The sequence below is a fragment of the Diabrotica undecimpunctata genome, chromosome 5, assembly GCF_040954645.1.
Source record: "Diabrotica undecimpunctata isolate CICGRU chromosome 5, icDiaUnde3, whole genome shotgun sequence".
Classification (NCBI taxonomy): Eukaryota; Metazoa; Arthropoda; class Insecta; order Coleoptera; family Chrysomelidae; genus Diabrotica; species Diabrotica undecimpunctata.
Genome location: NC_092807.1, coordinates 106,085,682 through 106,111,727, shown reverse-complemented (window position 1 = coordinate 106,111,727; position 26,046 = coordinate 106,085,682). Strand labels below are relative to the sequence as shown.

General features: G+C 33.5%; 2 protein-coding genes across 2 annotated transcripts; one reads left to right on the top strand and one right to left on the bottom strand.

The window, feature by feature from the left end:
* Positions 1-909: 909 nt before the first annotated feature.
* Positions 910-16,432, bottom strand: LOC140441647 (CIMIP2 protein CG18335-like). Its single transcript, XM_072532508.1, has 7 exons — positions 16,240-16,432; positions 15,535-15,673; positions 15,385-15,475; positions 9,324-9,499; positions 5,568-5,730; positions 2,002-2,239; positions 910-1,074 (listed from the first exon to the last, which is right to left on the bottom strand). The coding sequence occupies exons 1-7, from the start codon at positions 16,278-16,280 to the stop codon at positions 1,005-1,007; spliced, it is 918 nt and encodes a 305-aa protein (XP_072388609.1). The 5' UTR covers positions 16,281-16,432; the 3' UTR covers positions 910-1,004.
* Positions 16,433-16,759: 327 nt separating this feature from the next.
* Positions 16,760-25,739, top strand: AMPKalpha (AMP-activated protein kinase alpha subunit). Its single transcript, XM_072532505.1, has 6 exons — positions 16,760-17,302; positions 19,574-19,746; positions 19,883-20,218; positions 20,282-20,573; positions 25,071-25,258; positions 25,458-25,739. The coding sequence occupies exons 1-6, from the start codon at positions 16,921-16,923 to the stop codon at positions 25,653-25,655; spliced, it is 1,569 nt and encodes a 522-aa protein (XP_072388606.1). The 5' UTR covers positions 16,760-16,920; the 3' UTR covers positions 25,656-25,739.
* Positions 25,740-26,046: the final 307 nt, after the last annotated feature.

Genomic DNA, 26,046 nt, shown 5'->3' with positions numbered 1-26,046 from the left:
GAAAGCTGGCGATTTAAATAATTAGAAATAATCCGCTACTTTTCACTTGAAGACATGCATTCATTGTCGTCACTACTGTTGCTCATTATCATAATTTTATAATGTAAAATAGCTAACATTCCCGAAACACATCAGTTACGTCAGTTGCGTCAGAAACCGCAAAGAACACTGAACGGAAGGTATCTTCGGTATATTCGTACTCTTAAGAATGCTTGCACATTTTCGTTAAGTTGCTCGGGTTTGCAAAGACCATTTTTCAACACACAGTAGTTAAAATTTTCACTAAAAACACACTTAGGTATTTAATTACGCGTTCTCTACCCTTTAAATTTAAATAAAATGTGTGTGAGACATCATCGAAATTGTTTATTCATTTACAAGGCCTCTCGATGCTATTCTGTATGAAATGTAGTAATGTTTAAAACTTCATGAACCTTGGAAATACGCATGTCCAAAAAGAAAATGAATGCTAAAAACATTAACTTTTTTAATTTCAGACTGAATTCAATATTAAGTATTAAAAACGATGGTTAGAAGAAAAACAATAAATACTCCAACGATTTTACTAATACAACTAATTTTACTCTGTCTTACTATGTTGAACGGTCCCTATTGGAAGACCCTGTATAAGTAACAGACAGTAAAAGAAAATATCTAAAAAGTTAGGCTAGCATTTAAAATAAAACACGAAACAGGAAGAAAAAAATGAAAAGAAAACAGAATAATGTAATAAAAAATAGAAAAAGTGCAAGGAGAGGCTAAAGAAAAAGAAAAGGTAGGAGTAGGAGTAATTCAGCAAAGAAATAAAGATGGAGCAAAGAAAATTAAAGAGGGTTTTAATTTCTAATTATATAAATCTGAATCTAAATGAAATTGTAAAACTTTGTTTAAAAAAAAGTAAGCACACAATAAATTACTACAACAAATATTTATTTTCTTTAACAATTGATTCGTGGAAGACTTGATATAATAAAATTTGAATAAAAAAAATCGCAATCACATTTTTACGTAGAAAAGTCGCCCCTTAGCCACCTTTTAGCATCACGTGAATCATTTCCATAAGTTTTTCCATACCTAAAACCGTATAAGAATAATTATCATTAAGATTTATTATTTAACTTTGCATTCATCAACCTAATGTAAATACAATCTATTACAATTACAACTTTTTCTTCATTATTACTAAATGTTAATTTATAAGTACAATTGTTTAAGTGAAAATGGCTTACTTCTGACAAAATTAACTGACAGATATGGCGATTAATAAAAAGGTTAATTCTTCCTTTCTAAGTTTCCCAAGATTTGATTTTTATTTCGTATTTTTTAAATACAGATATTGATATTCTTGCACTTTTTCGTTGATCTTTTCTAGCCGTGAGAAGAAAGGTATATACCTAATCTTTTACTTTTTTACTTCCTTTTACGTTTTTCATTTCGAAAAAAGTGCTTCTTCTAAATTATAACTAACGAATTATTGTACATTTTAATTGTTTTTTCGGATTTCCTGTTATTTTCCATCCTCCATAATAGATGATCCGCTACTGTTTTCAAGTATTGTTATTTCTGTCCTTATAATCTGATTCACTAACTCTACATAAATGGATAGCATATCTGTAACAATTAATGACAATAAAATCAATTTGATTCCTTAAAATCTTTTGATTATTGTCTTGATTATAGATTTGCCTAGGAGGTATTCTTCTTCTTGACAAAATTGTATTCTCCTGTCGTTACGTGTTTAACGCTTAATTCGCGCTGATGCGTGGAATCGCAAATAATAATTATTTCAGAGCCCGCTCCTGCTGAAAATCAGAAAATAATCGGGAACTCCGAAAAATTTCGAAAGTCGTCTCTAGATGAGTTTGTAATATCTTATCTTAGTTCGTGGAATATTTCGGAGAAGGGGAGAGTTTTCGATTTCTCTAACGCACAGAGTCGCGATCAGGTGTATCTGACACAACAACAGAGTAAAATATTACCAATAAATCAAAAGGACCTAACCTGAAAATAGCTCCTGGTATATGTCCACCATAGTTCGGTATTTGCCCAATATGCTTATGGTAAATTTCAGTGGGTTGGATTAGCACTGGAGGATTTGGCCTATCGATTTGGACCGGTGCCCATTCGTTGCTTAATCTTTTTCTATAGTTGGATGTGAAATCACAGAGGGCGCTGTTCGTCATAGCAGTATTCGTTTTGCCGAATGATGCGTAGCCAAATGGTACGTGGCCGGTAAAACCTGAAATTAGCATATAGTTTTGTTACTATTAATATGTTGGAAGTGGACTATATGTTGGAAGTGTAGTATGACACAGAAGAAGAATAAAATACCGTCAATTGGGGTGACTTGATACATTTTTGAAATACAGTTGCTTGTAGTTTTTGAATGGAAAGACCTAGGAAGTTCATATACCCCTCAAAAGTCTAGTCTCGTTCTCTAGTTTATATAGTCAAAGTGCTATAACGTTATAAATTGTAGTTTAAGATTCTTAAAAAAAATTTAGTCTATCAAGGTGTTGGGGTGATTTGGTTACAAGTATTTATTTTTTTATAAATATTATTTTACAAACTTTAAAGTGTGGCAATACACAAAAATTATTTTTTTGAAGTTTAAATTTGAAAAAAAATATATTCAAAGATTGTTTTATGCAAAACATAAGAAAAATTGCCGCTTATTTAAAAAAAAGGGGGATTAGTTATCCCTTTATACAGTAAAAAATACAAAAAATGTTTTTACGATACAAGTTTAACTATAAAACGTCAAAAGGAAATTTAAAAAGTCCTCTTCTTTATTTTTGTGGCATATGAAAATTTGTGTCTTTAACATCAGGCCACGTAAATGTATCTTTCGAAAGCTTGTAAGGTCTCAAAAGTGAAACTTCGACCGACTTGTTAGCGTCATTGAATAAACCTGACACAGTAAAGACCTGAGCAACAAACCAATTTACCTGTTTTTTTTTTACAGAACTAACATGCATTTCAATAAGCAAAAAATCTTTTTTAATGTCATTATAATCAACTTTGAATTTACTCCAATCCATCTGGGACTCGGTCTGGGAGTTTTCAAATTCTGAAAATAAAGGAAGTTGGTCTGACTCATCTTCCAATAAATTACTCTTCTCGGCATCTTCGCTTGAATCGTCGGTTTCAATGACGGTTTCAGTGACGTCGAAGTTGTTTTCAGAAGCGGAATCTGAATCGGAAGCTATATTGCCAACGCTTTTTACATGTCAAAACCAGTAGCTTAAGTAAAACAGTTTGGACGGAATATGTGCGATTGTTACAACCGACCCCATACCAGGGAGGGTTGTAACACGAATAGGGGTCATTCAAAAATAATACATAAATCACTTACAGAAAATCAGTTTTATTATTTTTAATCAGATTTATTAATCAAAAATACCAAATATGTAATCAGACTCACCGCAGTTGTGGCATATATATAATACCTACTCGTATCAGTACATGCTACGTGAGACGATTGTTTGCCGCTACCTTGGCACTGAATCCAAGTGTCTCCAGACCGACTCGCCGAATAGGTCTCTAAACAAATAAGACAATAATATGCTTCTTCTGATGATGATTCTGGCGGTGTACTAGTCTTTATTTTCTTCGATTTTCCTCTCCCTTTGTCTTTGATTATCTTTCCAGTAGATGATTCCATATTTTCGATTGATACTTTTTCTTTGCTTGTTTATTTTTCAACCGTTTCTGTCACTCTTCATACTCCTTTCCAGCAGCTTCCTTTTCAGGAGTATGTGTGTAGATAGCAGAATTTTTGGTTTTTCAACCTCTATTTCCTAGTTTTCTAGATGGAGCGTTAGAGTAAGGCCGTAAAGTCTCAGACGAGAACACAGACTGCTTGCTTGTAGAAGGTTCTGATTGTTGACGCAAAACAGCATCACGAGGAAAGATTCCAGATTCATTGTACCAGCTTGCAATTCTTCGCTAGGTTCTAGAGCTGTTTGTCTAGGCAGTATTTTTGTTGATTGTAGCTCGGCGATTTCAAGTGCTGTAATCATTTGATGATTAATCAATATTTCGTTTTTAGGTTTGGCTGGGCATACTATGATATTTGGATCATTGTTTATAAATAGCTGCGATGGAGCCTGTTAAGTTGATGCTCTATTTTCGGGCTCAGTTGGGCTTACTGTGCTGAATGGAGGTGGATCCTCATTCAATAAGTGATAGTGATGGGGATAAAACTTTCGCAAACATAACCTATACAAAAACATTATAAGCTTATTATAATCTCTAAAATGCGACGATTACCTATATAAGCATATTTTGAAATATGTGATGATGTTAATATTTAAGTTATAACACAAAGAAGCACTGTGAATCGTGTCGGGGTACGTTGTCTGCGTTCCCCTTCCCTTGTGCCTCTCACCTACCATACACAGTTTCGATAATATTCGAGTTGTTACAACCGTACCCTGTTACAACCGTACCCAGGCTCTCCTACTAAAATCACAACCTAAGATGGTTAAGTGTGTAATGTTATCACTCGAGGCTTTGAATATATAGTCGTAAAATCTTTCTTCGTCACTGTGAGCTATTTTGGGTTTATAGATTTGTCTGAGAATAATAATAATATCGTTAATTTAAGACAACCTCAAGCTTATTGAATAACTGAGTTCACCAAAGTACAAAAACGAATATTAAATTGTACTTACGTTTACCAGGTCCTGTAACATACCGTTGTTGTTGCATAAATGAATTATACAATTTGTCGTACATTTTGATTTTAGCTTCCCCAAACGCCCGAAAAATAACTTTCGATAATACATTAGTCACAAAAAACTTTGACGTATGTCAGTTGACTTTGTAAATAACCATTTTGACAATTTAAACTTGACTGCGGGTCGAAACACAGGGGACTGTAGGAAAATACAGAAGAAGAGATGAGTTAAAACATACCATACCTAGTATATAGAAAAAATTGTTTAGTTTACCGAGTTTACCGAGAGTACAAACTGATATATGCTGTATGGTTCAATTTAAAGAGATAAAGCTTTAGAAAAGTACATGTTGATTATATTATGTTATGAATTCTGTAATTTTTGATTTATATTAAACAAGAATGAGTAAAAATTTGTTTCTTTGGAGATTAATTGCAGTTAATTATTAGAAATATTTTTGGTAATTGTCCTTTGATAGATTACAGATGTTTGCAATTATTAATCTCGAAAGAGAGAAATATTTACTCGTTATTTTTTCATATAAATTAAAAATTGCAGAATTCATAAAATAGCATAAGTAATCAAAATGTACTTTTTAAAAGTTTTCTCTCTTTACATTTGAAGCATACAACATGCATTATAAAAACATCCCAACACTGCCAAACCGAAATATTTTATTTCATGGTTGACATTTGGGGCTATATTCAGCTTGTACTTTCGGTAAACTCAATCGAAAAAACTGTTTGAGGAGTAAAGAGTAACAATTAAAATAAAAAATTTAGAAATTTGACCAAACATATCCTTAGATGAGATTGAATTTACCTATAAATGATTCCAGAAAACATCAAATAAAATAATTATTTGTTAATAAATTTTATTTCTCACCTGCTTTTAGATACTTTTCTGGATCATCCGAGTCTGTAAAATACGGACTTTGAGACTGTCTTGGAGGTGTTATAGGGGGCTCCGTTACAGGCAAATTTCTTAAAAGTCCACCGCATTCCGGTCTTACTTCTAATAGAGGAAGCTTAAACTGGCTTTGAGCTAACTGCAAAAAGTATTTTAGATAAGAATACGCTTTACGATTAAGAAAAGACGAAAACGAAATAGGAAAATATTGATTAGTAGTAGGTAGCAGTAGATAGCAGTTGATTTTGGAGATTTAGGGCCAGTGTTCTTGATATTGCAGCTAAAGAAGCCCTAGGAATACGACCAGTAAAAACACAAGACTAACCCAATGAAACAGCTGATCTAAAAAGTCACGTAATCCACGAGTAATATATAGCGTATTATGGGAATATATTATATAGCAGAAGGAGGAGGCTGAACTGAGTGTCTTTCGCAATCAAGCCAGAAGGCAGAGGTGTTAAGAATCTGCAGAGTCTTAACTGCTACAAACTGCGCAAGTCAGTCCAGACTTGTGGAACTAGAAAAAAACTGAAAATATAAAATGGGAGGTCATATGAATCAGCGAAGTAAGACGAAAAGATGAAGTACTATTGGAATTAGCGTCAAGAAACACATTCTACTACAGAGGAACATCAACAGGCATTCAAGTATTTGTCCGATTGTAAAGATGAAACGAAAGGAGAAAATATAAGTTTAAAATCATTTCAAAGTAATGATGAAACTAAAAGTTTTGTAAACGATATTACATTACGGCCAGAAGACACCATGCGAGAGTATTATATAAAAAAATCCACCAAAATCAATAAACATAGCATTTGAATCATCTTCTATTTGGTGAAACGAGGGGTCAAAACAAATAACAAGCAAATTAACTATTGCCTTCTTCTTCAGAACAATTAGTAGCGGGAAAAGTTAAAAGTTAAAAGGTATAAACCAACAACTTCTTGTACTGTTAGGTCTTTTTTTTACTAAAGACACAGAAGTGTACTTACATTAAAATCTGGTCAGTAAGACCAATTATCAATTTGTTTCTAACTTAAATTACTAATGAAATCTTAAAATTAGGTGTCTACTCACTAGTATCTTTCCTATTATTTCTAATAACTAGTATTAAATTTAGCATGCATATTCGCACAACACTTTACTCTGCTTTTCACTCACTCATTATACCAGTTCAAAAGGCTTTGTTCTTTTGAGCCTTCTCTCTAGGTTCGTATTGTCGAGGAGTTGGATAGCCTCGACGTTTACATGATGATGGAGTCGTTGTTCATGGCTCCCTGTAATTTTCTTGATTATCTGATTGACGTCTTCCATCTTGAGGTCCCGGTGAAGGTCGTTGTTCCTAACGTACCAAGGCGCATCTACGATGTTCCTCAGCACTTTATTCTGGAATATCTGGATTACTTTGATGTTGCTAGGCTTGGCACAGCCCCAGAGTTGGCAGCCATAGGCCCATACTGGTCTCAGTATTTGTTTATAGATTAGGAGTTTATTATTTATGGATAGAGAGGAATGTCTTCCCATTAACCAATACATTTTCTTGTAGCGGATGCCTAGTTCTTCTCTTTTCTTCTTCACGTGAGCTTTCCAGCGAAGTTTCGCATCAAGAGTGATCCCCAAGTACTTTGCTGATGTTTCAATAGGCACTTGGACATCATTTATTCTAATAGGAATATTATTAATTCTCTTATTGGTAAAATTTATATGGACTGATTTATTCTCATTCAGCTTAATTTTCCATTTTTTGGTCCATTCATGGATTTTATTTATTGAATTTTGTAGTTTTTCTGTAGCTTCTTCGACGGTGTCACTTACCGCTAAGACAGCAGTGTCATCTGCGAAGGTAGCTATGGTGTCGTCTTTTAGTATAGGTATATACACTGGACCCAATACACTCCCTTGTGGAACACCTGCTTCAATATCCTTGAGATCAGTGTCTGCATCTTCTTGTTAGGTCTATAAATTATTTTCCAATCAAACAACGCCGATGAAAAAAGAGACAAGTGATTGGAAAAATGTACATAAAAATTGTCAGAGTATGAAAACTCCAGTGACCACATGAATTCCATCACTAAATGGCGGGACAGCATTATAATAATACGTTTAATATGTCAGGTAAACATAAGGGACTCTAATCCAGAATAAAAGATTATATTTTTTCTACCCATTTCATACATGTTGCCAAAAATTTGCTTTTTTAATGTCGTTAAGGAATTGAGCGGATTTTTTTCAAGTTCTACACATAGCTGGAATGCATTATAAAACACTTAAGTATTAAACCTATTTCTGACAACAGGTCTGCTCGTTCCGGTGCTGTGAAATCTTTAAAGAAAAATTATGAAGAAATTAAACATTGCTTACGTCATTTTTCCTCAAACAAAAATAAAAAACATTAAAAAGGTCTCAAGCTGCCAGTTTACATGGGCAGACTTGATACATTTGAGTATGTACTGTTATTTACTATATGGGAAAAGATTTTAGAAAAATAAATGCTTCAAACAAGACTCTTCAACAGAAAGACGAACACCTAGATACAGCAGTCTTAATATATGATTCATTGAGTAAGATTTATTCAGAAGAACCAGAAAAAGTTAAAGATATTGCATATACTGATAAAAAACAGCAGAAAATACGAAAACTATTTCATGATGAAATTCCAGAACATGAAATAAGATTCAGTGGCAAACAGCATTTTAAAGTTAATATTTTTGTTTATGTGTGCGATTCTTTACTGATCGCCTAAAGATCTGAGGTATATAAAACTGTTAACAATAAATTCAAAACAATTTTTCATGATATTGATGTTAGACTCTTCAATAGAGCAATTAAAATGAAATGTACGAGATTTAAACCTAGCAGAACTGAAAAGTGAAGTATTACAATTAAAAACTTTTATACGTAAAGAAAATAATATTTAGCATGTATCCATGTAGTCATTTATTCAGGAAAATAATATTAATGCAACATTCCTAAATAATTCAGATAATTTATTTAACCCTTCCAATAATCATGCGAGGCATGTGAAAGATCATTATCAGCAATGGCCAAAATAAAAAAAAAATGAGATCACATTAGGCCAACAAAAATTAAATAGTTTGTCATTACTTTATATAGAAAGAGATATTAAATAACTCTATTAAATATGCCAATCTAGTTGACGGGTTCGCAGAATTAAAAGTAAGAAAAAAAATATAACTAATAAATTTGGGTATTTTTGTTGAAGTATTATGTTTTGTTTTAATAAACTATATTTATTTAATTTTTGAATCAGATAATTTAATGGAACTACATACTTTATGCTTTTGAAACTATTGTGTGTGAAACTGCTATTGTGTGTGAAAGATAAGTTACATTTTCTTAGTATTATTACTATTCTTATTTTTTACTATATTTTTTACTTTATATGCCCCAAAACCCCCCTGAGTGCGCCACTGTGCACAATAATCGGTAGAATACGGTACGAATGATTGAGATATAATAAACAGGTATGTAAAAAGCATATCCAGTGCCTCAACTAATGTCTTAGTAACTACATATATATGGAGAGACTGACCAATTCTATAAGAAAGCTCTCAAGATATTAGAGCTAATACAAAATGTTTCCATGGTAGCCATACAAAATGTGCAAAATATATTAGTAAATAAAGTAAAGCAAGAGTAATTTGAAAGAGTTTCAAAGCAGGTTGTTTGAAAATTATAGGATCTAATTCAAAAAAAGAACTGGGTATTTACCTCTTTTTCTTCTAAAGTTTTTGGATCCCAGCGATTATCCTGCAAGTACCCTATTTTCGTTATTCGATTGATAGCTTCTCGTTTAGCCATTTGCGCTTTTTCGAAATCCGAAAGGGCTTCGACTGCTTGAACTGTAAACCTCTGGCCAAATTTGCCATGTTCTCGCGGTACGAAACCTTCAAAAGTATATTAGTGTATCGAAAAGTAATAAACGGTCATTAAGTTGTCGTTATTTACACGGAAAACCAATTAAAAACGACATAAAACTAGAGAAATTGGTAATAAATTGCATATGTATTATTAATAAATATTAAAATTAGTGAATATGATAAAAACAATCATTATATTTCATTATTAATTTTTTTTTATTGGGAATAACCCGCATCAACCATAGAAGGTTATTAGCGGTGGTACAATATAGACTATAATATCTTATAATGATTAATATAAAATATAAACTAGAAAGTTTTTACAAAGTTGATTATAATTTAGAATTTTTCTTGAAGTATCACTTATATTTGATTATACAATTTCGTTTTCTTTAAAAACCTAATGATTTTGTCACAATCCGCACTGTCTAAAGCGCACTTTATATCACTTGGTAGTCCAGTAGCTTCTCTTTCCATTTGATATAATGGACAGTCTATAACAATGTGGCCTACAGTTATATTGGTGTCACAGGCGTAGCATATTCTACGAGGTTCCTTCCTTAGTAGGTGTTCGTACGTCAGTTTTTTATGTCTTTTTCGGATACGATGTAGTACAACCTGGTCCCTTCGCTTTACTAAAATTGGTGTTTTCGCTGATAGATCTGGGTTTGCTTGCCGCAATTTATTATTTGGTAAGAGTTGCCATCTTCGTAACCATAAGTTTTTTGTGTACTCATTGATGCATTTTTTCATATCTGAGTGAGGAATTTGGTTAGTTCTATCATCGGATCTCTCCATTTTACAAGCCTCTTTGGCCATTTGATCAGCTATCTCATTTCCTGGTATCCCCACATGAGATGGTATCCACACAATATGTAGTTGTTTATGATTATTTTGTAGAGTCACAAGGTCTTTTTAAATCTGTTCCAAAATCGGATGATTCGGATATATTTTCTGAAATCCCTGGATTGCACTTAAGAAATCTGTGAATATTACTGTCATGTCTTCAGGTCGATTAAGAGTTTGTTCTACTGCGTTGGATATCGCAAAAAGTTCAGCAGAATATATTGAGTAGTTCTTAGGTAGTGGAAACTTGAGCACAGAATCCTCTGTGACAATGGCGCAAAACCTATTGTTTCCAATTCGGGTGTTTTTGATGCATCGGTATAAACTAGTTGACAGGATGAATATTTATTTTTAATATTGTATAAGTATTGGAGAAAAAGAGATGAAGGGGTATTGTCCTTAGTATAAGTTGAGAGATCTGTGTTACAATATGGAATTTGTATAGTCCAAGGGGGAGCATAATCAATATTGGTATGCATAATACCCGGAAATGTGAAGTTGCTAATTCTTTTGCTAAATGATGGTCAAAGACTAGGATTTTGATTGTAATTAGAATGGTAATATGTGGAGAAAGCATAGGAGTAGGCCGGGTTGTTTGGATTAGTTGATAGCTTGCTTGCGTATTGTAAACTGAGACGTAATCTTCTAATAGAAAATGGAGATTCATTTGCTTGTTTTGGATTGTTTGTTCCAAGTAAGTTTTGAATCAAAAATCATTCCTAGAAATCTAAGTTCCTCAACGTTTTCTAAAACTAGATACTGAGTGTTAATTTTGGAAGATTTACAACAATTTGATGTTTTCGAGAAAAGAACATTACTTTGGTTTTAACCGTAGAAAATTTCAGTCGTTTGTTTTAGACCATTTTGGTAGGGAATTAACAGAAAGTTGAATAATGTTTGATGCCATATTAAGATTATTATGAGAAATATAGATTATGAGGTCATCTGCATATAGGATTGCTTTAACAGGGTTTCGGATACTGTTCTCGATATCGTTAATTGCAGCTAAAAAGAATGTTGGTTAGTGTAGATCCTTGGGGTATGCCATTTTCTTGTGTATAGTATTCTGAAAGTTCCTGATTTGATTTAACTAGGAAATTTCTGTCATCTAGAAAATTTTTGACGAATGCTAGAAAATTTCCATCTATGTCCCAATGCTGTAATTTAACAATAACGTCATATTTCCATATAGTATCATAAGCTTTAATTATGTCAAAGAAGACAGTTATAACTTGTCGATTAGTTGCAAATGCCTCATTAACTGCCGATTCTAGCGACACTAAATTGTCAGTTGTGCTTCTATTTTTTCTAAAGCTGCTTTGCTGATTAACTATTAGATTTTTTGATTCTAAAGAGAATTGTAACCGTCTATTTAAAATTTTTTCTAGTAATTTACATAAAGAAGATGTTAAGGATATCGAGCTATAATATTCCGGGTTTGACTTGTTTTTGTTAGGTTTCAAAAGAGGAATTATTGTAGCGGTACTCCAGGATTTAGGAAATTGTTTAGTCGAAAATAAAAAATTGAATATATCTAAGAGTAGATGCTTAGCAGCTAAAGGAAGATTAATTAAAAAACAATTTGGAATTTCATCTGGTTAACTTTTTCAAAATTCGTGAAAAATTCCCCTCAAAACGAATTTCAAAACAGAATTATAAAATAAGTGATGGATTCGACTTGAGAAGGGCACTCTGGCCGAAACAGCTGTAGTGATAATAATTTAAAAGAAATTTTGTGGAAGTGTCGAAAACAAAAGTTTTCAGTGTTTTATTGTTACAATTATAAAATATTGATTAAGTACTCGTCAGATTATTTTTGGCAGACGCGAAAATGTCATTAAACTTTTAAAAACCATACGAACAAGCTGAATTTTACTGAGAATGTCAATTTTGGGACTCCAAACTACAAGAAATGTAGTGCTGAGATAATTTTGAACAAAAGTGTTAATTAACAATTTTTGTGTGGGATGAACGGTAAAAATTGAATATCTTTTAAACAGAGTATATTACAGACAAAAATCTAAATGCGTTTTAAGGGTGAAGAGTGCAGCTTTTGTATATAAATTTTTTGAATTTTGCCATAAATAAAGTCAGTTTCTATAAACCTGTTAAATAAATAAACTCATTTTTATTTTTTACGATTTTTCGATTTTTATCATTTTTTACGATGATGATGACATCAATAAAATTTATCAGGTCCAGAATTTCTATTGTTAGAGCCTACTCTTCAAAACATATTCTAGTATATTATAATAGGTATACAGAAAAGAAGAAGAAAGCCAAGGAACATGAAATGATAAAGCAAAACCTAGGATATAAGGTTTTAATCAATATAAATTGTACACATAATGTTAACAAAACCAATAGAAATTAATATGGCAGTGACAGTGACTTCTGTCAAGCACTGACAGCATAAAGTTGCCTGCAATATTCAAAGTCTACAGCCAAAACAACAAAGCAATACTAAGGAGGTTAATATCACATCATTCTCCCACACTATAATCATCCAAATACCGTGGTAAATGACGAATTCTTTCAGATCTTCTAGGTAGTGCTGAAGGAGACGATAAGCTCTGTTCAGAACTCATTGGGGGTTCTTCAAGAAGTAATGAATCTGGTGGAGGGGGAGATGTAGATGTATCTGCCAGGGGCTGCATGTTTTGCGTGGTTGTATTGGATTAGGAATCATTAAGGCTCGAATGTAACTTATGTGGGTCTTCTACGAACACTGATTCTTGACCTGGTATTTCTAGTATTTCCCCTTTACTTCGTCCAATCTGAGCCAGATGACGATTAGACACTGTGGTGTCCGTCTTTCAGTTTAACAAAAGACTATTCAGGATTTGCCTCTATTACCTCCACTTCCTCTACTTATCATTTCAATTTAATCAACATAAATGGAGAAGTATCTAAGACCCGAGAGGTTCGACGGGGCTTCATCTGTGAAATCAACAGCAAAAGAATGGGACCATTAGAAGAGAACTTTTATGAACTTTTTAGCTGCCCATATTCTAGGTGCGCTACTGGTGCAAGCAGATGCTTTGAGTCGGCTTCCTCTAGAGAAAACAGTAAGAGAAAAAGAGGAAGATGTTGATTATCTATATTTTATAGAAGGGTTGGCTCCAATCAATACCCTCAAGATAAGGGTAGAAACCAGGACAGATCCGGTGTTAGATCGTTTGTTTAACCATATTAGGTATGGATTCCCGGAGACAGTAGATGAAATAATGAAACCGTTTTTAAATAGAAAAGAAGAATTATCTGTGGAGAAGGGGGTGATTATGTGGGGATTTCGAGTAGTAGTGCCAACAAAGTTACGAAAACAATTGCTGTTAGAGTTGCACAATACACATGAAGATAAGATAAACGCAAATGCACGAACTTATTTCTGGTGGTCAAGTTTTTATACAGATATTAATTCTTATGTAAATAATTGTAAAATTTGTTTGGGGTTTAGAGCAGAATCAAGTAAAGATAAGTTATTATCATGTGAAAATGGAACATGTATGTTTGAGAGGGTGCATGCTGATTTTCTGGGTCCCATAAGAAATAAAATGATTTTGATAATCATTGATACTTTTACAAAATGGCCAGAAGCATTTATTATGAATAATTTGACCGCTGGGGAGACTATTGAAAAATTTATAGATTGTTTTGCCCGGTTTGGTTTACTTAAAGTAGTTGTTACAGATAATGGCCCTCAATTTTCATCAGGTGAATTTTCACAGTTTTTACATAATAATGGTATTAAACATTCTACATCACCAGTATATCATCCAGCAACAAATGGGTTTGCAGATAATTTTGTTGAGACATTTAAAAATGCTGCCTTGAAAGGATTGAAGGATGATTGCAACTATAATAATTATTTACAAACTATAGACAGTAAGTTATTGTTCCGTTACAAAAATTCAGTACACTGTACTACAGGTGTATCACCCTCCAGTCTTGTATTTAAACATAAAGTTAAAACCCGATTCGATTTGTTATGGACATGTAGCCAGAATCAGAGTTCTAAATTAATTGATAATAAATTAAATAGTAATAGACAAATTGAAACTTTTCAATCGGGGGTACAGTCCTTTGGGCTGAGTAAAACATGGGCAAAAGCACTAATAGATGAACTTTTAGGTGATAGGATATATTTGTGTAAGCTAACACAGGAGGGTTTAATTTGGAAAAGACGTTTAGACCAGATTTTGCAAGATAAAGAATCTGATTCTAACTACGATAGTCTTAATAAAACCATTGTAACTGATATAACTAATAATAATAATACAATTACAATTAGTACTAATGTTGGACCCCTCTCAGCTGTAAGAGAAGAGGAAGTGTTAAAACAAATAAGTGATATTGAAGCAAGAAATTTTGGAGAGTCTGGTAATGAAGTAGCAAGTGAAGCAGTGGTTAGTGAGGTTAATGAGAAACCAGAGACCAAAGAAAGTGTGACAGCAGTTCCAAGTAGACCAAAAAGAAATGTAAAATCACCTGTGCGTTTAAACTTATAGTAGGGAGGTATTGTAGTATATTATAATATGTATACGGAAAAGAAGAAAGCCAAGGAATATGTGTAATGTCAATAATTGTCAATGTAAAAAGGTTTATAATTATTATTTCCCTGTTAGTTCAAAATATAAGTATCTAGTATAAAGCTATGTTTAATCATTTATATTCTTCCTCTACATCCCACTACGTATAACATGAAATTTCGATTTTTAGTTTTGGCAATAAAAATGAGGCATTTGAAATATGTTTAAAAACGCTGACTTTAAACTTTCACTTTACAAACGAAGCGTTCATTCCACACAAAAAGTGCCAATAAATATTTTTGTTCAAAATTATCTCAGCTACATTTCTTGTTTGATACATTTTTTTCTACTGCATAAAGATTCTTAGTAAATCAATGTTTTCCATTGGTATCTTAAGAGTATCGAAAGCTAATTTGTAAGACAAGTTTTAAAATTATTTATCCATTTTTAATGCCAATTCGAATTTCAAAGTTTTTTCTTAAAGCCTCTGAAACCCTTGGCTCCAGTATTCTTGAAATTAATTGGTGATATACCTACCTTCATATCCAGGTACCATAGGATGCTTATAAATCGTATCTCCATGTCTTTCGTTCACAATGTCGATATCTCTCGTTGCAGGTCGGTAGGTCTAAAAAAACAGCATTTCTAGTTTATATAGATAATAAGCACATCCCATAGTTAGCTTACTTGATAATCATCTGCCGTTCTGTCGGATAAAACAAGTCTCTCGGCATGGTGCACTGTTGGATCTAGTAAAACCTTGTGTGTAGTAGTACCATAAGTGTCTCCTAAACGGTATTTATATTGTGGACAAAAGCCAGTATAGCTACAAAAAAATAGTAAGTGTTAGGGACATTCTAAATAGGTTAATAATAGTGAAAGCAGTGGCGAGTAATAGAAATGGGCACATGCCCACTTGTAGATATTTATTAAAAGTGTTTGTGTTTCTAATCGTTATACTCAAAATATACGATTTACTACGGCGTTTAGCATAAGTCTACGCAATTGTCGTTGTTTCCACTTAGGATTCTACGTAGCTACGAAATACGCTTCTTTTTGCTTTTTTGCTTTCTACTTCGCTGTCAAGTAATATCAAAACCGCCAATAAACTCGTAATAAAAAACAGTTATTTTTGTAAGTAATTTAACTTAAGATCTATTCGGGACGGACATTAACTAATAAAGAAAATTAAATGCAGTTGAAAGAGATGTGTAAAAGAGATTAAATTAAATATTAAATCGAAAAGAAATGGTCAAATCAGAGGAAGAAAGACAGCGACAAATTTTTGTAAGGCAAAGTATTAAACACACAATAAAAATCGAATTTAGTGAAACATTATTTATAAGTAAGTATTAATAAATCTTCAAAATGAACACATTTTATATATCTTACCCCGGGATAAAATGAGGATTTGGTGAAGAAATTAACTCCATAATTCAGTAACCATTTCGATAAAAATTGTTTTACAAATTATGTTGCAGCATTTATGCACTCAATATAATTTACTTTTTCTTTACTACGTTGTATTATGTAACAATTTTGATAACAAACTGCCCTTTCAAACATATTTTGATTAACTATTCATGTCACGTATATGTTACCTTAGAAACGAAGGTATCTAAATACAGTAGTTATGTATGTTTCTAAATAAAAAAAATGGTATGTAGGTATATAAAAAACATGTATCTGCGTTTTATCTGCTATTACCAAAAGTTTTTACTAATTTTCAAATATAGAAGTATTTTAAAGACCAATTTTATTTTATAGTAGGTATATGAACTGACTCGTTTTATGCCGATGGTTGCGCCAAATGCAGACAACTCACTTTTCGTTGTTCCTGTGTTGTCTTGAGTTTCATTTAGTAAAATTAAAAGGAAGTAAAAAGTAAACGTCAAATGAACCTGACATGCTGCTGACATATGACAAAAATCACAAGATAAACAAAACGAATACCTTGAACATTGGATGTGAAATGTGATTCTTTAATTTATCCTTAAAATAAAAATGTAATTTGAAGACACACAACACGAAGTACTTTTTAAAAAGCAATACATAATAACTGTCTAGTTAAAAATGGCCGAAGCAGCAAAACCAGGGGCGCAGCCCCTTGTGAAGATTGGTCACTACGTATTGGGGGCTACCTTAGGTGTAGGCACTTTCGGTAAAGTAAAGATTGGCGAACACCAACTTACAGGTCATAAAGTCGCAGTGAAGATTTTAAACAGACAAAAGATAAAAAGTTTGGATGTTGTGGGCAAAATAAGAAGGGAGATTCAAAACCTTAAACTATTCAGGCATCCACACATTATTAAATTATACCAAGTGATAAGTACACCTACAGATATTTTTATGATTATGGAATATGTGTCTGGAGGAGAACTGTTTGATTATATTGTTAAACATGGAAAGTTGCAGGAACATGAAGCGAGGAGGTTTTTTCAACAAATTATTTCAGGTTTGTAGTTCCGCAGGAAATGTTAAAGAAATAACTAGTATGTGGAATATATTTGTAATATTTCTTACTGCTCGAATTTATTTAACATTTAGGTTAATGGGGAAGAAAAATGAGTTTTAAATGCACAACAATGTTCAGACAATGGGAGTTGGTATTTGGATAGGAGAAAAATATTTTTCATGAAAAATATATAGTACTGAATAAATTTACTTGCTCAAAGTGTCAGGAAAATAAAAATATTTTATGGAAAAGAAATGAACCCGACTTAATAATAGTGTCATCTCTAATGGCTGGCACTGTTATGGTCTTTAAACAACTAAAAATGATGATATGTTGTTAATGTCATACTTAAAATGTTAGTAGGTACCTTAAAATAAAATCAAATGTAAATGTGTAAATCAAATCATTCTGTGATATATTTCTTTTGAAACTTTTAAAATCGTCACTTTAGGTAACATTGCTGACATTTTTTCGTTTCTTTTTTTATCTGGTATTTTACCTTTTATCTAGAACTTCGATTTGGGAGTTTTAAACTATGACAGCCTAAGAGCAGTTATTTAGAGGTTTGAATTCTTTCTTCACAATATTCTTAATATATTTTCTCAATATGTCTTCTATAATAAAACCAAGACTACTCCAATAAAAATTCTTACTTTAACATTTGATTCTCTTTCCAAGTTAGTGTTTTGAAAGAAAGATGAGCATGAAACTTGGAAGCATATAATACAGCAGTATACTCCTTTTACCCTATGAAGGCCGATATGTAATTAAGATATGAACAGTTGGCCTCAAACAGTGGGGCAATAATATTTTATTCCGATCGCTTGAAAAGTAAAAATATTTAATTTTCTGTATTTTCTGTTCAGTAATAATATTGGATTTTACTGTATCAAATGCAAATAAAATGAATATAATATGTATATACAGGGCGTGTTAAAAGAAGTGGGACAGAATATTTCGAATATTCGAAATTATTTGTCGACATCAAATGTTCATCAAGATCTTTATAAGTGTCTATTTTGCATAGAGTGAAAATTATATGAATGGTTTTGCGTGCAGTTAAATGAAAGGGTGAGGGTTGTACAACAGACGAAACAATCGAACACAAATTATTTAACAGCCAATGCTAAACAAGCATAAACACTGCATTGATTGTGATTGTAAAAACCATTAGCATGTTTTAAATAAGATTTTTGCTGATTATGTATTTTGTTAAATTATTAAATAACACCAATACAACCCACGACCATCAATTAATTTTTAATGATAAACAAGAGAAATATGATGACATTTGAATTTGATAAGTGTGTATAAAGGAGATACTCTATAGGATATACCAGGAACCAGATATCGTAAAACACATATAAAGATAGGACGTCTGAGGTGGGTAGGCTATGTAATGCGGATGGAGCAAACCGACCCAGCTAGAAAAACGCTCCTTGATAGACCTATTGGTCAAAGAAGAAGAGGAAGACCCAGAACAAGATTCCTAGATAACATCGATGAAGACATGAGAAATATGGAAATACATGCTTGGCGGAGGAAGGCGATGGATAGGGACGACTGGAGAAAAATTCTTGGGGAGGCTAGGACCCACACAGGGTTGTAAAGCCAAAAAATGATGTATAAAGGAGATTACAACTATTATGACACATAGTATTTACTTACTCCTTATTTTTCAAATAATATGTTCTTGTAAGGGCATAACTTTGATTATTGGGTAAACCTACATTATACCTACAGATACGTCAGAAGAAATTAAAAAAATAATTAACACGTAAAAAAACTCACTGTTTAAATAAATATTCTGTACTCATACTACTTGCAATAAAATATTAAAACCAATAAAGGATAACTTGTTGAGCAGTGCTGATTGAAACAACAGAGCAGTGAATCTTTAGTAAAAGGGTATAAATATGTTAATTACTGGAATTAACAGTTTAAATCCCACGTTTTAATCAAAAGTGTTTCACTCTGGAATATAAATATTTGATGGGATTCTATGTTGTGTGTTACTGGCATTTTCATTTCTTGTTTTTATCTGGTAATAAGATACAATAGTAAGTAAGGTAGTAGGAGTAGAATTGTTGCAGGAATCATTGAACAATTTATCAGGAAAATTGGGGCGAAAGAAAATATTCAAATGTTGGAAAATCACAGTGTTTTCCATATGTAACTCAAAATACAAAATAATTGTTAGTGATGTTGCTTGAAATTTCAAAAACATTTTTTAGATCTGCCAAAATATTTTTGAGTATCTTTCTTTTCTAGGTGTTGACTATTGCCATAGACATATGATTGTACATCGTGATCTAAAACCAGAAAATTTACTATTAGACCACAACATGCATGTTAAAATAGCTGATTTTGGTCTATCCAATATGATGATGGATGGAGAATTCCTAAGGACCAGTTGTGGATCACCCAATTATGCTGCTCCTGAGGTAAACAAAGTTATTTTATGAGAAATTGAATATGAGCTACACTTGCAAACTAAGTATTTGCTTTTTTGTTGCAACCAAATTTTGGAAACACAAACCTTGTGTTACGTTAATTTAATTAAATAATTTCCTGTTTAAGGTTATATCAGGAAAATTGTATGCTGGCCCAGAAGTAGATATTTGGTCCTGTGGAGTCATTTTGTACGCCCTCTTATGTGGGACTCTACCTTTTGACGATGAACATGTGCCGACGCTGTTCAGAAAGATCAAATCAGGCATATTTCCTATTCCTGATTATTTAAATAAACCAGTTGTTAACCTACTCTGTCAAATGTTACAAATAGATCCCATGAAGCGTGCCAGCATTGAGGATATCAAAAAACACGAATGGTTTCAGAAGGATTGTCCTGCCTATCTATTTCCTTCTCCTGTTGAACAGGATTCGTCAGTTATTGATACTGATGCAGTTAGAGAAGTAAGTTACTTACATCGTTTCTAATTACACATTTTATATTATTTGTTTACTATTGTTTGTTAGGTTTGTGACAAATTTGGCGTCCAGGAAGCTGAAGTCCACAGCGCACTATTGAGTGGTGATCCTCACGACCAGCTGGCTATAGCTTACCATCTTATCATCGACAATAAGCGTATTGCTGATGAAGCAGCCAAAGCAGAAATTAAAGATTTTTACGTAGCTGTAAGTCCACCTCCAACCAGTCCGAGTCCTAGTCCTCACGATACTACTAGCAGTCCGATGAAGCCACATCCAGAAAGAATAGCTCCACAACGACCATGGCCCCCCACGACGACTACCACTGATAGAGGCAAAGGTACAAAAACACAATATGTCTTTCATTTGATACCTCATAATTTACAATTTGTTAATTAGTACCAAAGATACCGTTATCTACTTTTTACCTGATTGATTTGATACCTCATAAATTGTCGGCATCTTTGATTTGTAATTGATTCGATATCCAGTGCCCTGTCACTTGTCGCCTGTCGTATTCAGACTAGTAATAATAGTGTTTTTTTACTTTGTTATTCTACATCCTTTCAGTTGATATACCATACCTCGCAATCTGTTCTCTAATACCGAAAATATTAACTGAGTATCATTATGTCATAATGTTTTGTCTATATGGCAACGTTCCCTAACTCATTATCAGAATCTTGAAAATTTACTGTATACGGCCATCTTTTCCGCTGTCTAAAATATAGAATGCGCTGTTACCGGTTATTTTGTCGGAGATAAGTGAAACCATGTTTTTAATACCAATGTAAAGTTTTTTGCTTACGGATCTTTACTATCTGTTCTTTATCCTTATTTTTTTAGACTGTCATACTCTATATCCTCTCCTCTTTCATTTAATACTTCATAAATCGCAATCCGTTCACTAATTCACAAAATACAAGCTTAGTATCATTTCGGTTCATCGTTATCTTTGTTTTTGATATCCTAATGTTCCCCAACTCATTTTCTTTCCAACAGTGTACAATGTGTTAAGATCCGTCCAGTCATTCAGTAGCTGTGTAGTCATCTGATCAATTTGCTACTTAATAACTTGAAGCTGTTCGAAATTCCCCCAGAATGTGGAAAATTCGCTGTCTATATAGTGCGCTGTTGCGAAATGAGCTATTTATCGTAGATCTAGGGAACTATTTTTTTTTTATTCCGGTGTAAATATTATTATGTGCGGATCTTCACGATCTGTCAATTAGTGCCAAATATACGATAACTTGATGACAAATGTATTTTTTCAACGTCGATATACTCTTTAGCTATTTAGCTGACCTTTTACATAGAAATGTTACAATTAATGCAAAAGATAGGAACCTAATGTTTTAGGCTTAATATCACTATTGTTTTTTGTTTAACTCGTAGTCCAATCTACTGTCATTTGATGTTACTTGTCGTGTTTACATCACTAAAGATAAAATGAGACAATATCGGATGTGCACGATCATTCAGCGAAATTTAATATCATTCTCTTTCGGTAGACGTGTGCGAATAGCTATGTAAATATGCATTTTATCGAACTTTGACACCATGAGTCAGCATTTTCCTGTCTGAACATGTTTTCTCTGTCTACAAGGTCTAAAATAAGAGGTCTCGGCAAGAAAAAACAAGTCTGTGACCTCTAGACAAAATGTTATTGATTCCTAGATACAGGTGTTAGTACAGGTGGACTCAAATAACTGGTTTAGCCAAGAAAAAAATATCTGTGACCTCTAGATAAGTATCGGATGTAGGTGTTCGTATAGGTGGGCTCAAATAGAAGATCTCGGCAACAAAAAACAAGGCTGTGGCCTCTAGACAAGCATAGACAAGATGTTATTTATCCCGGATGTAGGTGGTTTCAAATAACAGGTGTAAAAACACGTCTGTGGCCTATAGACAAGATGTTACTGATGCGAGTGCTCGTACAGGTGGTCTGAAAAACAGGTCTGGACAGGAAAAACCATGTTCAGATAAGAAAATGCAGATTCATGGTGTCCAATTTCGCAAAATTGCATATTTGAATAGCTGTTCGCGTTCGTGTGCCCAGCAGTGAATGGTGTAAAATTTCGCCGCATCACCGTACACATCCGACGAGGTTTCATTTGAACCCTACTTACGAGCTTAAGTCTTTTTGGCATAGAGCAACCTTTGTTCTTATCGCCCTTCATTTACTAATACAGAAAATACATCATTAATATCGACTATATCTTTTATATACACTCGCGATCATAAAATCCGGGTCACCTTGAAAATTTCAAGTTTCTTGAATATTTTTGCATCTGGTGCAGTAATAACCTTTTTTTTAGGCTAATGTATTTTTTATTTGTCATCAATGTTTATTTTGAAAGAAAGAAAAAAATTTTTTTTTATTGTTTTTATTGAAAAAGCAGAAAACAAACCAAATTGTTGAAACAGACATACGAAAGAAAAAATGAAAAATACAGAACGTGGTAAAACATCAGTGGAATTTCAATGACTAATATCGTGTATTGCCTTTCCTTGCTCTAATAACCTCTTGCAGACGACGGGGCATATTCTCAATTTTTCTCCGGATTACATGTTGTGGTATGTTATTCCACTCTCTCACTAACAGATCCTTAAGCTCCTGTGCGTTGTTAGGAGGAGGTGTATGGGTTTGAATACGTTTTTTCAAATCGTCCCAGAGATGTTTGATGGGATTCAGATCCGGAGATCTAGCTAGCCAGGGTAACCTCGTAATTCCAACCTTGTCCAAGTATTGCATACTGATCCTGGCAACCTGCGGTCGCACGTTGTCCTGCATAAAAACTGCGTCTTCTCTAAACCCTGCCATGGTGGGTATAACATGTTTTTCCAGAATCTCCGTCATGTACCTTCGTGCAGTTAAGGACCCATTTTCGATGAAGGGTAATTCTATGCGGAAGTCGGAAGATACACCTCCCCTAGCCATGACCGAGCCTCCACCAAATGGCATTCTTGGAGCAATGCAAACTTGTGAAAATCGTTCACAGGTTCTCCTCCAAACTCTTACACTTCCATTGGATCCAGTTAGGCAGAAACGGGATTCATCTGAGAATAACACTTTCGAGCAAAAGCTAGTCGTACAACTCGATGCGCACGGCCAAGTAGCGGTCCTGTAGCCATTACCCGAGAAGATAGTCCAGAAGAACGAAGTCTTCTCCTGACTGTTGCAACGCTAACATTGCAATTTCGTACTTCCTGTAGGCAATTTCGATTTATAACCGCAGTTGAGGTCCGGGTTCGTAAAGCCTGAAACACAAGGAAACGGTCATCTCGTGCCGTGGTCGTTCTTCTTCGTTCAGAGCCAGGTCGTCTGGTTAACAAACTCGTCTTCTGAAAGCGTTGAAGCACTCGTTGAACCGTAGAAAGGCTTACGCTAACAGTTCTTGCGACTTGCCGTTGAGTGTGACCGTCTTCCACAAACGCAACAATGCGTACCGTTTCAACAGCATTTTTGGCAAAAAATAAACAATAATAAACACTAATAATGACACTAATAAACACTAATGATATACAATACAAATGGGCGAATACAAGTCAATGTAAAGACCATTTTCAAGCCTACAAAGAGAATCAAGGACTGTTTAAGATCGGTGAAGGACAAACGCGACCCATTACCAACGGCCACCATGCACATGTGAAATGGTATATGTGGGAACCACGAAAAGACACACAAACACAAGGATAAACGAACATAAAAGCTATTGTCTTTTAGGACATATCGACAAATCTGCCGTTACCGAACACGCTTTGGGAAGCGGAGAACATCGGATACTGTTTGAAGAAACGCAGATGCTGGATAAAACATCACAGTACTACCCACGGTTGTATCGGGAAGCGGTGGAGATATATAAACACCCAAATAATTTTAATCGGATAGTAGAAGGACTCCGCAGTAGAACGCGGCGTCAGTTTCAGCTTACAAGCGAATCAGTAACATCTCAAGAAGATGCCAACCCCTAGTGCTGGCAAAACGTCGAGAACTAATCCCTTAGTAGAGGATGTATGTTAAATTGTAAACCATAATAAAATACTTGTAAATAATATTTCGTTTGTATATTATTTTTTAAAATAAACTTTTTTTGGGCGAGTCGAGTTCTCTGGCCCTTCATAATAATTTAAAATTGAATACGGTTCGCAACGTCTAAAAGGTTGGACCACACTGTTCTAGTATATAGACTCTTACGGAGTGCGTTGTTGCAAAATGAACTACTTCCCAATGTAAAATTGGTTTTCAACATAAACCTTCTATATTATATATAAAACATGTCCTGCAATACTGGTTGACTTAATTTTTTTTTTGGTAGATGCTAAAAAAGTTACAGTAATAAAAATGACTCTCTTTCTTCAGTCCTAAACCCCCGGAGGGAGTGTAGTGGTCATCGTGATATCGTGTATTGTCCGTCTCTGGTCATTTCTTTTAAGTTATGCATAGGTCTTTTGCATATTCCGGTAATTTGGTCGATCCGTCATGTTGAGGATTTTTCTCGTGATTTTCGGCCTTCTACCTTTCCTTGGATAATAAGTCTTTCCATGTTTTCTGTGTCTGCTCTCATAACATGTTCAAATTATTTTAATTGTTGGAGATGGACTTTGCTGGAAAGCCGTTTGCTGACAGTTCATTTTAAATTGAGTTATTTGCCCTGTGGTCGGTCCACAGAACTCGTAACATTATTCTCCAACAAAACAAAAATTACTATTTTGTCTAATAGATATCTAAGGAAATTTAGTGTTGCCAAAAATAAAAAAACAAATGAATTTCTTTATCCTATCCTAAACTCTATTTTCACTATTTCCAGCGGACCGATATTTTTTTTATTTGTAGTGAAGAGGGCAAAATGGCACTTGGGAATTCGATCACAGAGTAAACCAAACGATATTATGATGGAAGTTTACAGAGCAATGAAAGCGTTAGATTATGAATGGAAAGTCATCAACCCCTATCATATTCGCGTAAGGCACTCGAACAAGATGCAGGACAGGCACGTGATGATGTCGCTACAACTGTATCAGGTAAGTCTATCTTAAAGAGTTTCTATCAGCACTCTTAATAAATTTGTTGAGTAGTTAAAGATCACGAATCTCTGGATCTGGTAAATCGGATCATTGAACCATCGGATCATGTCAGTTTTAATCATGTTTTACTGATTTTTACCATGATAAAATAGTTCTCGGTTTTTTAAGGGTTTATGTATAACATTTATTGTTTTAGGTGGACTACAAGAGTTATCTCTTGGATTTTAAGAGTCTAAGCAACGAAGAAGTGGAATCGAACATTGGAACTGTCCTAATGGACGCCATTGCAACTCCCATTCAAAATGTTTCAATAAGCAATGGCAAACCAACAGGCCACCATACTATGGAGTTTTTTGAAATGTGTGCTGCCTTGATTATACAATTAGCTCGTTAAAATGCTATAGTCGCTTATATTGTATTTAGTTGTAGTTACCTAATATGTTATATATTTTATTTTGAAGAAATGGCTTTAATTTTAGTAGTTGTTTAATTTTCACGCGGATTTTAGACGATGGAAATCCTAAGGGCACAGGGTGTTAATATTGAACAGTGTAAATTAAAAATATGAACCGATTTGTTTGATTCCTACCGTGGAGCATATTTATGACCCCTCACCTCTATTAAAAACTAAAAGTTATTTTAACAAACATGTAAAGTATTAAACCGAACCAATTGATTTGATTCCCGCCGTGGAACATATTTACAACCATTCACCTCTATTAAAAACTAATTGAAAAAGTTTTTAAACAAAATTTATTAAAAATATTTTTAAATTTGTGAAATTT

Bases quoted from the DNA above. Each gene is read 5' to 3' on its own strand.
- AMPKalpha (XM_072532505.1), top strand. From the start codon at position 16,921: ATGGCCGAAGCAGCAAAACCAGGGGCGCAGCCCCTTGTGAAGATTGGT. The intron at 19,747-19,882 runs GTAAACAAAGTT...TTCCTGTTTAAG, and splicing joins CCAATTATGCTGCTCCTGAG to GTTATATCAGGAAAATTGTA. The intron at 25,259-25,457 runs GTAAGTCTATCT...TTATTGTTTTAG, and splicing joins TGTCGCTACAACTGTATCAG to GTGGACTACAAGAGTTATCT.
- LOC140441647 (XM_072532508.1), bottom strand. From the start codon at position 16,280: ATGGAGTTAATTTCTTCACCAAATCCTCATTTTATCCCGGG. The intron at 15,476-15,534 runs GTAAGCTAACTA...CTGTTTTTTTAG, and splicing joins GAACGGCAGATGATTATCAA to ACCTACCGACCTGCAACGAG. The intron at 2,240-5,567 runs GTGAGAAATAAA...TGCTAATTTCAG, and splicing joins AGAAAAGTATCTAAAAGCAG to GTTTTACCGGCCACGTACCA.